At 41.4% G+C, this 13,165-nt stretch overlaps 1 protein-coding gene across 1 annotated transcript in view; it reads right to left on the bottom strand.

Moving 5' to 3' along the window:
- Nucleotides 1-97: 97 nt before the first annotated feature.
- nt5dc3 (5'-nucleotidase domain containing 3) overlaps nt 98-13,165 on the bottom strand; it is a 38,400-nt gene continuing 25,332 nt past the window's right edge. Inside the window, exons 8-14 of the mRNA XM_068050302.1 lie at nt 12,397-12,499; nt 12,120-12,221; nt 11,919-12,000; nt 10,661-10,747; nt 9,364-9,504; nt 7,291-7,355; nt 98-5,859 (exon numbers count right to left, since the gene is read on the bottom strand). Of these exons, the coding sequence (XP_067906403.1) occupies nt 5,598-5,859; nt 7,291-7,355; nt 9,364-9,504; nt 10,661-10,747; nt 11,919-12,000; nt 12,120-12,221; nt 12,397-12,499 (842 nt within the window). The 3' untranslated portion in view covers nt 98-5,597. The remainder of the gene's footprint in view (nt 5,860-7,290; nt 7,356-9,363; nt 9,505-10,660; nt 10,748-11,918; nt 12,001-12,119; nt 12,222-12,396; nt 12,500-13,165) is intronic.

Consider the following 13,165-nt stretch of genomic DNA (forward strand, 5'->3'; position numbering starts at 1 on the left):
TAATAAAGAATCTGCTCGCTTTCCAATTGGTTGGGAGGGGGGGGGGGTACACTGTAAAGATTGGCATCTCAGGTGACCAATGGTAGGAGCGTGAGTGGTTGGAGGTGGGAAGTCATGTGATGCAACCTCCATGAATACATCCAAGTAGAATGGGCAACCCTAACTCTATCCCACCCTCTCCCAAATCAGGAACAAACGGATAATCCTGAGCTTCTTCTATGAATCTTATCTGAAGCTGGTCATGCCATAATCTGCTGGAGGTTTTATTTTGTACTGGAAATGTTATTGAAAAGGGCTTTTTCTGAAATATTGTTGGTCAATTTGTTCAGGTGGGTGGGGAAGACATTCCACTGAGAGGAAAAAAAGCAGTTGCAATTCTCTCTATATTAAAGCAGGTAGTGTGCTGTAGTGAGAATGCTGATGGAATACAAATAACAATTAATTCACGAGAATACTACAGGCAGGAAAAATAAGTCACCTCGCTAAATGCATCTTTTGACGGTTTTGATTCCAGTTGCATCTTGCAAACTTGAAAGATTCAGCAAGCAGTATTTTAGCAACTACTAGTAAATGGTTAAAGTTGATTTTAAAAGGTGCCAAAGTCCTTTGCAGTGTTCTGGTCCTCATACATTTCCTTTATTATTGGCACAGCACACAGAAAAAATACTTCAACTATATTGTAAAAAGTTACATAACAGGAACAGGCACCAAACTACAAAATACTGGACTTCATGATTCACAAAACTCCTTTCTATAACAAGGTCAGGAGCACATTGAAATTATACTTGTTCACATGCATTTGAAACAGTGCAGCCATTTACTGCAATAAAAAGGGGAAAGGAAAAAAACAGATCTTTTAATTATCTGCAATTAACTCTTGTTGGTACAGAGAAGCAAAACTGATTTGCATGATGTTTAAAAAAATTAAACAAGAAATACGAAGTGCACCTTCTTAAGCTTTCATTGCCTAACCTCTGCTTAAACTCTTTCAAAATAAACTCCAAGTCCCTTTCATGATTAAAATAGAGTTTGCACCTCAACATGAATTACAAAGGTAGAATGCTTTGATCATCTCAAATTCTATAATTTCTTTCTTAAAGTACACCTATACTATTACAAGAAAATTAAGTTCAAAGGGTTTTAGTGTTGCATAATTTGATTTTCATCTTATAATTTAGAAAGCAGCACAATTAGAATTCCTTGAAACCGTCATCAGTTAAAATCAACCTTGATCAAAGTGCATCTGAAGAGTAGAATATTGAATATATCTAATTATTCCATTCACTTGATTATTGAACTATCATTTAAGATCACTCTTTATCAAAATGGATTTTCAATTGGAAATTAGATTAGAACTTTGTCGGGAAATTTCAATTCAGCAGATATTTAGGATTAAATTTCCCTGACCTCTCCTGAACTGCAATGGCGATACAGCTCAAAATCACAAGTGGAATCTTCCAAGGACATAGATGCATCTCATTGTAAAATAGGAGCTCACCGCCCATGGTTCTCTGTCCAGTGACATTAATGGATGGAGACTGCCTGCTGAACAAAAGGTCCCATAGGTGGCACAGGGCATTGGGAAAAACTTCACCCCCACCCCCTCCCCCCCCCCCCCCATCTATAATAAACACTCATACACTTCTAGTTGGACCAACCCAGTATCAAACAAAATAATCTATCAAAAGTTTTAAAGGGACGCAAACCACAAACCCCCAAATCACAAGAAACAAAGAAAACATCTCAAATTAAATACGATTATTTCTCCTAGTGACTATACACTCCAGTCCCTGCACGGCCCAATGGACATGGAAGGCCTTAACAAATTTAAAGTATTTAGTGCAGTACCAAATGACTTTCCAATAGAATTGGTTAAAACCCTTTGGGACTTTTGCTCAGATCCAGCCTGAACGACCAGAATGAAAGTTTCCTCCCTCTGTCGGGTGGAACAGTCCTAATGTGAAAGCAAGATTCAGTAGCTGCAGCCCAGCTCCTAGAGGGCAAGAGACCTCACAACAAAACTATCCCTAATTCAACAGCCAAGACAGTGCAAGCACGACTGAAGGAGGAACAGTGATATCCCACTGGATTGGGAGATGTATGAATGGGTGAACAGCTGATGAATTTTAACATGGATGAGGGACTTCAGTTAATTGGTGAGTAGATAGAAGCTGGAATCATTCTCCTTAGAGCAGAGAAGGTTAAGGAGAGATTTAATATAGGATTTTCAAAATTATTAGGGGTTTTGATAGAGTGCCAATAGGGTCACTAATCAGAGGACATATATTTAAGATAATTGAAACAGAAGAAAAAGAAAGATTTGCATTTATATGGCGCTTTTCACAACCATTGGGCATCTCAAAGCGCTTTACAGACAATGAAGTACTTTTTGAAGTGTAGTCACTGTTGTAATGTAGGAAATGCAGCAGCCAATTTTTGCACAGCAAGCACCCACAAACAGCAATGTAAAACAATGAGCAGATAATCTGTTTTTGTGATGTTGGTTGAGGGATAAATATTGGCCAGGACACCGGGGAGAACTCCCCTGCTCTTCTTCAAAATAGTGACATGAGATCTTTTATATCCACCCAAGCAGGCAGATGGAGGCCTCAGTTTAACGTCTCACCCAAAAGATGGCACCTCTGTCAGTGCAGAACTCCCTCAGTACTGCACTGAAGTAAAATAAAAACAAAGTGCTGGAAATACTCAGCAGGTCTGGCACCATCTGTGGAGAGAGGTTACAGACCTGAAACGTTAACTCTGCTTCTCTCTCCACAGATGCTGGCAGACCTGCTGAGTATTTCCAGATTTTTCTGTTTTGATTTCAGATTTCAAGCATCCGCAGTATTTTGCTTTTATTTTTAACCAGAAACCTTGTGACTCAGAGGCGAGAGTGGGACCCACCGAGCCACAGCAGACACAATTGGCAAAAGAACCAGAGGGGAGAGGAGATTTTATTTTATGCAGCGGAGTTACGACCTGGAATGCACTGCCTGAAAGGATGGTGGTAGCAGATTCAATCGCAACTTTCAAAAGGAAATTGGATTATATACTTGAAAAAACAAAATGTATTTTAGAAAGTACATTTACAAAATATACTTGGAAAGGCAAAATTTCCCTTGGGGAGAAGCAGGGAAGTGGGACTAATTGGATAGTTCCTTCAAAGAGCCAGCACAAACACAGTGGGTTGAATGGCCTTTTCCTGCGCTGAATGATTCTAAGAAATTGTAATCAGTCAAATTTTAGGTCTTGAAGTTTCGATCTGCTATTTCTCAAATCATTGCTTTAGAAGATGTTAACGTTGCCGTTACATTTAAAAACTTACTCTAGTTGGGAACACATGACCAGTGAGCTCAAGTGTATTTCTGAAGGAACACTGTGCACACCATAAAACTTGACACTAAAGGGATAATACATTTTACATTAAGGAATAACAAGACAGCTATTAAGTGTTAAGGTAGCCAATTTGTGTTAAGTCTGCATTTCACTTGCTGGGATTCTCTTACATTATGAGCCACAATTCAACTAAGAGAAAAATTGGTTGGGGCTATTTAGAAAAGAAGAAAAGTAATAGGGTCACGCCTGCTCTGAGAATGGTGACTTAAACACTTGTTGAATAGGGAGCCACGATAGAAGATCTGTGAGATATTTCCCAATGATCAGGCCACAGAGCAACCAAACCCAATGGCGCACACAGGCTAACACCAAGATGTTAATGGTTTTATTGCCAGTTCTCCATCTCAGCTCATACTCCACCTCTAACTTATTGTGCATCCCGTCACCCTCCCAACAAGCTTCACTTAGTGACACAGCTTTCAGTGACTGGATCCTCCCCCCCCCCCCTTCGTAACTCTCTCCAACTTGTAACTTCCCTCCTCACTTTTAAAAACTTCCTTCTCGATGACCTTTTCGATCAACTCTCCCAACAGCATTCAGTCCATTGTCTCAGATGCTAATTGTTGTTTTATCCACTTGCTTAGGAAACTTACTGAAGAGCATTTTGTATAAATAAAAAAGCCTACGGCTCATGTAACAGATCTAGCCAATAACATTATACAGAATTTACATACGTGTAAACAGGAATTAATCTACTGGTACACTCTCACAAACTAGGGGTTGAATTTTTCTCTCCCGCAGGCCTGCCGTGGTTGGGCCGCCGACCCCAACCCCCTATCACGTGGAGGAGGGGCGGGCTCTGCGATGCTGACAATGGCATCAGCTACTTGCATACAGGTGCTGGTGCCATTTTTGAAGGGCAGCCAGCCCTGCAGGGTCATTTAAATCTTTGAAGGGCTACCTGCCCCCACAATGTGCCACTGATGAATTTATTTGTTGTTGGGGAGGAAGGGAAGATAAATCTAACATTTGCCCTCTCCCCGCCAGAACACCTACCTTCAACACTTGACCATCCACAAACCCAACAAACCAATCAAAGTGCAGAGGTCTCCCTTTCCCACTCCCCTACACTAGTAATTTGAATTAGAGCCTGTTTACTCCCCGCCCAAAAGCACTAAAAATCCTAAGATCCCCCTTTCCCCACCACAGTGGCGCCTGCTTTCCCTGGGAAAGTGAAGGCGCATGAGTGCCGGCCGCCGCTCGGAAGGGAATATTGCTGTTGATTTATTTAAATGTATTCATTTCATTTAACCATGTTAATCTGGATCCTGTTGCCCAGCGGTTGGGGGGGCTCCACGGAACCTCACCGCCACCGGGAGGATCGGGCCTGGCACCCCCCCCCCCGCCCCTCCCCGGGCTCCATGGCAGGCCGCTGCCGGAACAATCTTCCAGCCACCGCTGCCCCATCCCCACTCCCGCCACAGGGGCCCAACTTCCGGAGCTCAATAAAATCCCAGCCTAGGAGTTAGCACAGATCTCCTTGTGAGGGATTTGCCAACATTGCACTTGCTTATGACTAGCACATTTTAGAGACAGAATGAATAAATATTGAAAGTGAATGTTGTGCATGACCTGCCCTCAAGTCAGTCTCAATATACACTCTGTACTTACATAAATAGTTCTCAAATAGTTCTCCACTAGACCACACCACCTGGATGTACAGTTTAAGTCACCTCAATTCTCTATTAATACTTAATGATTCTGCTCTATGAATGACTCCAGCACAATGGGAGGGAATACCTGTTCTGGATAAAGTGAGCCACGATCACTTGCTTTTCCAAATCTTAGTCCTTCTCTTCCTCGCTCTTGAAAAGATGATTTATCAGCCAGCCTTTGCCCGTGACTCAACCCAACAAATGTTGAGGGTTACGAGGCCCTACATTCCAATCAGGTGGCCACGCAGATACTCACACCCAGGTATGGGACAAACCAACCCGTTACCCAAGCAACCCAAACCAAAGAGAACCTCACGTCACTCAACGGGAAATGAAATGGTATTAGCGGCAACTTTCCATTGTCACCATGGAAGAAGATGCAAAAGCTTAGCTGATCACACGCTAGCAATGTTCAGCCGTAGCTTGGTGCTACAGCCGCTGAAGTCCAGATACGATAAGAGACTTGCAAGCGATTAAAGCAAAGATCTGAACTGTTTTTCTTGGACTGATGCGTTCGAATCGGTGAAAAATGCCTTTGCGGCAATGTCATTTAATATGAGCCATCCCTTCGACGTGGGGGTATTTGGATGTTCCGGCACAGATCTGGTCTGACCAGAGCGAGGCTTCATGCTGCAGTGGCGTCCTCCGAGGGTAGAAGGTATTGTGCAGATTGCAGTTCAAGATGCAGCTCAGGGACGCCATGTATATATCAGCGAAGCGTGAGAGGCGTCGCGAGAAATAGGTTGGATTGTGGTGGGTTCGGAAAATGCTCCCAAACTGGGGGTTAAAGATGGTCTTGGTCAGTTCCCTGAAATATCAAAGTAAAGGAGTGGGTCAGTGCTCAGAACACAAAAATATATTTTTTAACGCAACTCAACCAGGAATCACAGTGTGATACAAATGCCTTTGACCTGACAACAACAAAGAGGTTTCTCCCACTGATAGAGCTGCATGGTGCAATTTTCCTAATTCTTATCATCTCACCCGAGTCAAAAGGTTTAAGTCCCACTCCAGAGACTGCAGCACAAAATCTAGGCTGTCACTCGTAGTGTGAGCACTTGAGGGATTGCTGCACAGTTGGAGGAGGTGCTGTCGTCCACATCAAACGTTAAACCGAGGACCAGTCTGTCCACTCAAATAGACACAAAAGATCCCATGGAACTATTTTGAAGAGCAGGGAAGAGCTCCTCAGAGGTCTGGCTAATAGTTATCCCTCAACCAACACTGAGCCCAAACTGGCTGCCGTGTTTGCTCACAGCAACAGCGACAACACTTCAACAGCAAGTCAGTAGCTGAGAAGTTCTGGAGGTCATCCTGAGCATCTGAAAGGCACTTTAGAAATGCAATTTCTTTACTTCTTCCAACCTTCATTGTGCTATGGTGAAGGAGAGCAAAAAGAAAAATTTAGGAATTCCATGATCCCGTGAGTGACAGTGTGAGAGCGTGAGGTGGGGAGGAGAAGAAGCGAGGACAGGATTTACATTAAGCTGTCATGTACCTCACAGCCAAATAGTCTGGTGAGGTTCGCTGTTTGGGCTCACATGGGGTACGGTACCAAAGTGGTTATGTCACCAGGCTAATGATTTGGAAATCCCACCAAGGCAGCTGGGGAATTTCAATTCAATCAATTAATTAAAATCTAGAATTAAAAAGTTAGTATCAATAATACTGAATATGAAACTACTGGATTGTTGTAAAAACCCATCTAGTTCACTAATGTCTTTTAGGGAAGGAAATCTGCTGTCTTTACCTGGTCTGGCCTACATGCGACTCCAGAACCACAATAACATGGTGGCCTAGCAAGCCACTCAGTCTTATTCAAGAAGATGGTTTACCACCACCTTTTCAAGGACAATCAGGGATGGGCAATAAATGCCGGCCTTGTCAGCGACGTCACAGCCCCCGAATGAATTTTTTTTTTTTTTTTTAAAAAGGTCACAATTGGTCAATTGCGTAGCCAGATAGGATTATCTGTGTCCATGGAATCACATCCTCCACAAGTGGCATCATCTTCGGGACAGGACAGGAGGAAAAAACATTGGGAATAACATAACATTGAGGTTCCCGTATCCAATTTCTTGTGCAACAAAAGTTTACAATCGGTTTAAATGCATTTAAGTAAATAGTACTTCTACAGCAGACTCACTGTCATGTGTGCTTGGCAGTAATACAGTCACCTCAACTCGTGTGTGAATGATGTCTTTACATGCTCGCATGTCTGGTGTTATTATACACTCACGTTAACTCATTTCTCTCTCTGATCCATTCTTGCAGCACCATTCGGGACTCTGCATCTTCATAAATCTAAAACAATTTTAAAAAGGCACCAGTTCACCAAGGTGAACAAAACAAAAAAAGAACTATGTTAATGGTCACAGCCTGTATGATGGAGGTAAATTTTCTATTTAATTTCAAAGTGAAGGAACTAGCAAGGTGATCTCTTAGACATCACAAACGTGATCAGAAATTAGAAGTCCACGAGCAATAATTCTACAGCTGCACATTACCTAAAGATGAGAAACTTATGTTGGTGGAAGATGGAAAAAAATATTATGGCCCAGACTTTGCTGGAGTGTGGCATCTTATGGCGTGCCCTGTTAGACTTGTGCTCTCACCCTTCAGCTAAAAGTGTTTTTGCCCTGTAAGCTGCTGGATGTGTGAGCTGATAACGGTGCAGTGAGGGTAAGGGGGCATCTGGAACCTCGGCAAACTATGAAACAGTGAACAAAAGCAAAATACTGTGGATGCTGGAAATCTGAAACGAAACAGGTAGCATCTGTGGAAAAAAAAAGCGGAGTTAACGTTTCAGGTTGTGACCTTTCATCAGTACCCATCTGATGATTTCTGATGAAAGGTCACTGACCTGAAACATTAACTCTGCATTTATCTCCACAGATGCTGCCTGACGTGCTGAGCATTTCCAGCATTTTCTGTTTTAGTTATGGAACAGTGTATCTCCTTAACCAATGAGATTTAAGGATTGAGAAATAAACAGAGAAAGGACTGAGGAGGAGAGTCAATTCAATGTCAAATCAGGTGCAGAAAGAGAAATAGAGAGGGAAGGATTGGATTAAGAGATTCAGAAAGGAAAAAAAGGGTTACTTTTCAACATTTTTAAAATATGCAACAATTCACTACCTGAAGGAATGAGACTCCACACTTTTAGTTGTTCACTTTCTGGGCAAGAGAGTTTGATTGGCAGTCATTAACAATTATCACGTCGTTAAACGGGTACAGACGCTGTTAATTATCATGTTAAATATTACGTTAAAGGTGCTATATAAATGCAAGTTGTGTTGTTAATTACTAGACTTAACTTTTTGTGGCAAGTTTAATGGGAAATTAACATGCAAATGCAGAAATTTCATGAAACACACGGTGCGAGGTGACATTTTTGTGAAGTTCACGCTGGAGCGGCACAAATCATTTAGCTACTTGTGGTGATTCACAACTCATAGGGTATCTCATCCTTGCCACAAGTTACTTTGCGTATTAATAACAGTGAGCGTCATTCATGCACCGTTAGTTTTTCAACAAATTCTGGGCCATTGCACCTTGCTTATCTCAAAAACCCATTAAGATTCAGAAGCCCAACACAGATATAAATACAGAAGCATATTTCTGGAACACTAGAGTGCATACTTGACTGGGGGAAGGCTGGAAAAATTAGAGAACTTCCTGTGACAGCAATAGAGCTTATTTTGTGAAAGTCACAGCCTAGTAGCTCAAACTGCACAGGTAACTGAAAAGTCAGCAAGCTGTGTTCCTGCAGTGGCAACTGCACAGGTACATTATTTACAAAGAGCTCAACATGGTCCCAATCAGGATTTCACCTAGTGACCTCAAACAATGTCTAACACACTAAGCCACGACAGGGCCAGTGGATGGAGAGAGGTGCAAAACACTCTTTGATTTTCAACCTACAATTTAGTTAACGCCACAATTAGAATTCCTCGAAAATGTTGTCAGTTTAGATCAACAGTAACCATCTGAAGAACAAAATATTGGTTATATACAATTATACATTCACTAGATTATAGAAATAACATTAAAGCCACTCTTTGTCAAAACTGATTTTCAATTCATTTGAATTCAAGCTAATTTTGAAGCTGCGGACATTTAAAATTCAATTCCCTGACCTCCCCCAAACTGTGCCACTATCAGTTTGATGGAATGATGGGTGTGAAACTGAATCCTAAATCTATCGCAAGGGGCAAAGAAGCACAAGTGTGCTGCTGCCACTCACTTAATAGTTTCACTGCTAAATCACCTGACCTTTGTAAGTTCAGCGCTGTAAACGTGACACATTTACCTGCATGCGTTCCAGCAGCCCAGTTAGACCCTGCAGCCACACAACCACCTGTCTGTACTCTTCTGTATTCATGGTTTTAATCTCTGATCGTAGCTCTGGAATAATCGCACCTGTCCTCCAACCATGCTTCAAGGTCAGATCCTTTTGTGACAAAAAGGATGTCAGTTAGTTATGCTCAGCGTAAGTTCTACTTACTGAAGTACAAACAAGATGCTCTTCCTGTGTTTTGAAGACAAAAGATTTTTATTGCCTTGGACATTTTCAACCTCAAAGACAGCAGAGAGTTTTATAATCTTTACGTGAGCACACAAAATAAATTCAACAGTCGAAACCCGCTTGATGAGCATTTTAACTAAACTCAGAATATTTGATCTTGCGGAATAAAACCATTTGTGTGTACAGATAGGTAAAACATAAGAAGTCAATGCAAAATCTCAACATACTAGAGTATCAGCCCAATTGTGTTCTAGTATTTTATCAGTTAAACGGCCCTGTCTCTCTGTTCTTCCCAGAAACTTAACTGGACCAGCCACATAAATACTGTGGCTACAAGAGGAGGTCAGCATCTGGGAATTCTGCAGTGAGTAACTCACCTCCTGACTCCCCAAAGCCTGTCCACCATCTACAAGGCACAAGTCAGGAGTGTGATGGAATACTCTCCACTTGCCTGGATGAGTGCAGCTCCAGCAACACTCAGGAAGCTTGACGCCATCCAGGACGAAAGCAGCCCACTTGACAGGCCACCACCACCTTCAACATTCACTCCCTGCACCACTGACGCACAGTGGCAGCAGTGTGTACCATCTACAAGATGCACTGCAGCAACGCACCAAGGCTCCTTCAACAGCACCTTCCAAATTCGCCACCTCTTCCACCTAGAAGGACAAGGGCAGCAGATGCATGGGAACACCACCACCTGTAAGTTCCCCTCCAAGCCACACACCATCCTGACTTGGAACTATATCGCCTTTCCTTCACTGTCACTGGATCAAAATCCTGGAACACCCTCCCCAACAGCATTGTGGGTGTACCCACAACAGATGCACTGCAACAGTTAGGCAGCTCACCACTACCTTCTCAAGGACAATTAAGGATGGGCAACAAATGCTCGCTTTGCCAGCAATACCCACATTCCATGAAACAAATTTTAAAAAATTCCACCCCTCCAAAAATAATCTAACCTCAGCAGTACATGATAAAGGAGTTAAAATGCACTTCAAAATAAACACCATTATATTTTGTATAATACGCAGATAATTTAATTTAATCAATTTAATGATGTCACGTTTATACTTACAGCTAGATCACTGTAAATGTGATCCCCGAAATAAAGCACCTTGGAGCCAGTCCAGCCAGTGAGTTTTAAAAATTCATACAAGTTGCCCTGGGGTGAAAATAAATTCTAAAATTAAAATGCAGTTCAAGACTTAAGTCTAAAGGCTACTGTTCATCCCCTCCCCAAAAGAAACTGTTGCATTGGAAATAAATATTGATAAAAAAAAACCCTGGTGCACAGATCTGAAGTGAGAATGTAGAATCATCAGCAAGCGTGAGCCAAGGAACGGAAAGCAGCACTAAGAGTAGCACTAGTCACTGCATAAGTCTTAACCAATACAACAGGATCTCATAAGTAAGGACACAAGCCAGAGTCTGCGAGCCTTAGGAGGCTGGGGTTTAGGGGGCAATGAATCAAACTTAAAAGTTTATCAAGAAATTAACAAGGCAATAACTTTCAGTAAAAGGGTGAGTTTTATTAGTATAGTGTAGAGGCGGATCCCATTCTTTTAGTTAAATATTGCATTAATGTAGGGAGAATTGTGTTTATTTTGTACCGCGTTTTTATACCTGCTTAATTTGAGTGTGCAAAAAGGTGAAGATCAGAAAGAGATATCAGCCCATTCTGCAAGCAATTATGGATTATAAATCTCTATAAAATGTAGTACAACTACATCTTGTCACTTAATTCAAGTAATACGATCATTCAATCATTTTTTACACACTAAATTCTCACCTTGCTGGGTTGTTAACTTTGCTTAATTCAAATTATTGGATAATTACATTTAGCACAAAAACACTTCGAAATATCAGGAAGAAAAAAATATTGAAACATTTGTCTCTCCTGTCATTAGAATAATTTTGCACCTCTTTTTAAAAAAGTTGTACACAAAGGCTGCATTGCTACCACTAGATACACTGTGGATTGTAGCAGAGTTGGCACTGTCAAATACTTGGCAGAATTTCTACAGTGTACTGTTTTATTTTGAAACTGAGATTAAGTGGCTTGGTTGTCAATTTTGACAAACGATGCAGAGGTTGCAATTATTTGAGAGATAAAAAACAACAGAATCATACAGGTAATTTCATGCTAAAGACAGCCCACTTTCAAATGTTAGGACATGATTAGAATTGATCAAATTGCATTATATCGATCAACCAAATGCTCAGCCTTAGAAACCTGAAGTGTTTATGGAACATTCAATCCTAGAACATGAAACTTAAGAGTCTGGCACAGGTAAAAAGTAACAGTTTAAGAAATTAAGAATGAAGAGATTTACCTGCTTGTAGATCTGTCCTTTCTCTAATTTGTTGATTTTGTCCCAGAGCAATTTACCTCTTTGATTTGCTCTCCTGAATGGTCTACAGAAAAGTAAAACAACGTTCAACACAAAATACCGACTTTACTGAAGAGCATATTTCACTCCCACCTCAAAAAACATGGCATCAGACATGTTCCTGTACAATCCTGTCACACTTGCCTTCGGTTGTCATTGAAGAATGCTGGCTTCTCAGCCTGTACAATGATGATGTCAAATAGATCCCGCCAATCATTGCCAACAATGTACTGCATTCCTTTATCACTATCACAAAGGAAGCACAAGCATTATAAATGCATCAACAATTATCGTCGCTCAGATTTTAACTACTGTCAGTGCAAATTTCTTGAAAACTAAGTTTTGCTCCATTTACACATTTCCCTATTTGTAATGCAAATCACCGTTTTCACACAATAATGGAAACAGGAAAGCTACTTACACAAAACTGAAAGGGCTGTTTGTGATGAGGAAAAGTCTCTTGCCACTGTCAATCAACCTTCCCAACACAGCACCCGTTTTCTCCTCATGAGATATGTATTTTTCTGATTTGAAAAGAAAGGTATCAGTTAGTAAGTTTTTGTATGCCCATATATTTGACTTTGCATAACACGTTCAGCAACATGTCAGAATACAAAATGATACACAACTCAAATCCAGATGGACAAACGAGATGGGAGTCTCCTTTTAATTGCAAGGGTCCCAAGTGAAAATATATTGGGCTGTCTAAACCTACTTCCTGTCAGGCAAGATGTAAGTTGAGTCAGTACACTAGTTTCTCTCACTAAACTGCAGTTGTCCTGTCAGTGGTATTGATGAGCTAAACTCACCAATGGGTACTGTTCCTCGAAAGCACTGAAGTGGTTGTGTGGGGGAAGGCCGGCGGGGCGATTTTACAAGTCTGAGCTGCCACTGATGAACCTTGCTAGACAGCAGCCCAAATCAGACATTTGGACACAGTCGTCCCACACTTTTCCAGCCATTTCACTGTAATGATTGGAAAATCAGAATGGGAAGGGGACGGATGTGGATGCTTGAATTTGCGAGTTGCATTTCATGCTGACGGCAGGCAAAATTTCTCGCCACTGACAGGGACTTGTACTATCATCCCACCCCCCGTATCTAACATTGCAACAACTTCATTTTCTGAAAAAACAGCCTTTGGAGTCCGCTTTCAAATCAGAGTCTCCACACTCCAATCAGAACCTGAC

Source organism: Heterodontus francisci, chromosome 18, assembly GCF_036365525.1.
Source record: "Heterodontus francisci isolate sHetFra1 chromosome 18, sHetFra1.hap1, whole genome shotgun sequence".
NCBI classification, from domain to species: Eukaryota; Metazoa; Chordata; class Chondrichthyes; order Heterodontiformes; family Heterodontidae; genus Heterodontus; species Heterodontus francisci.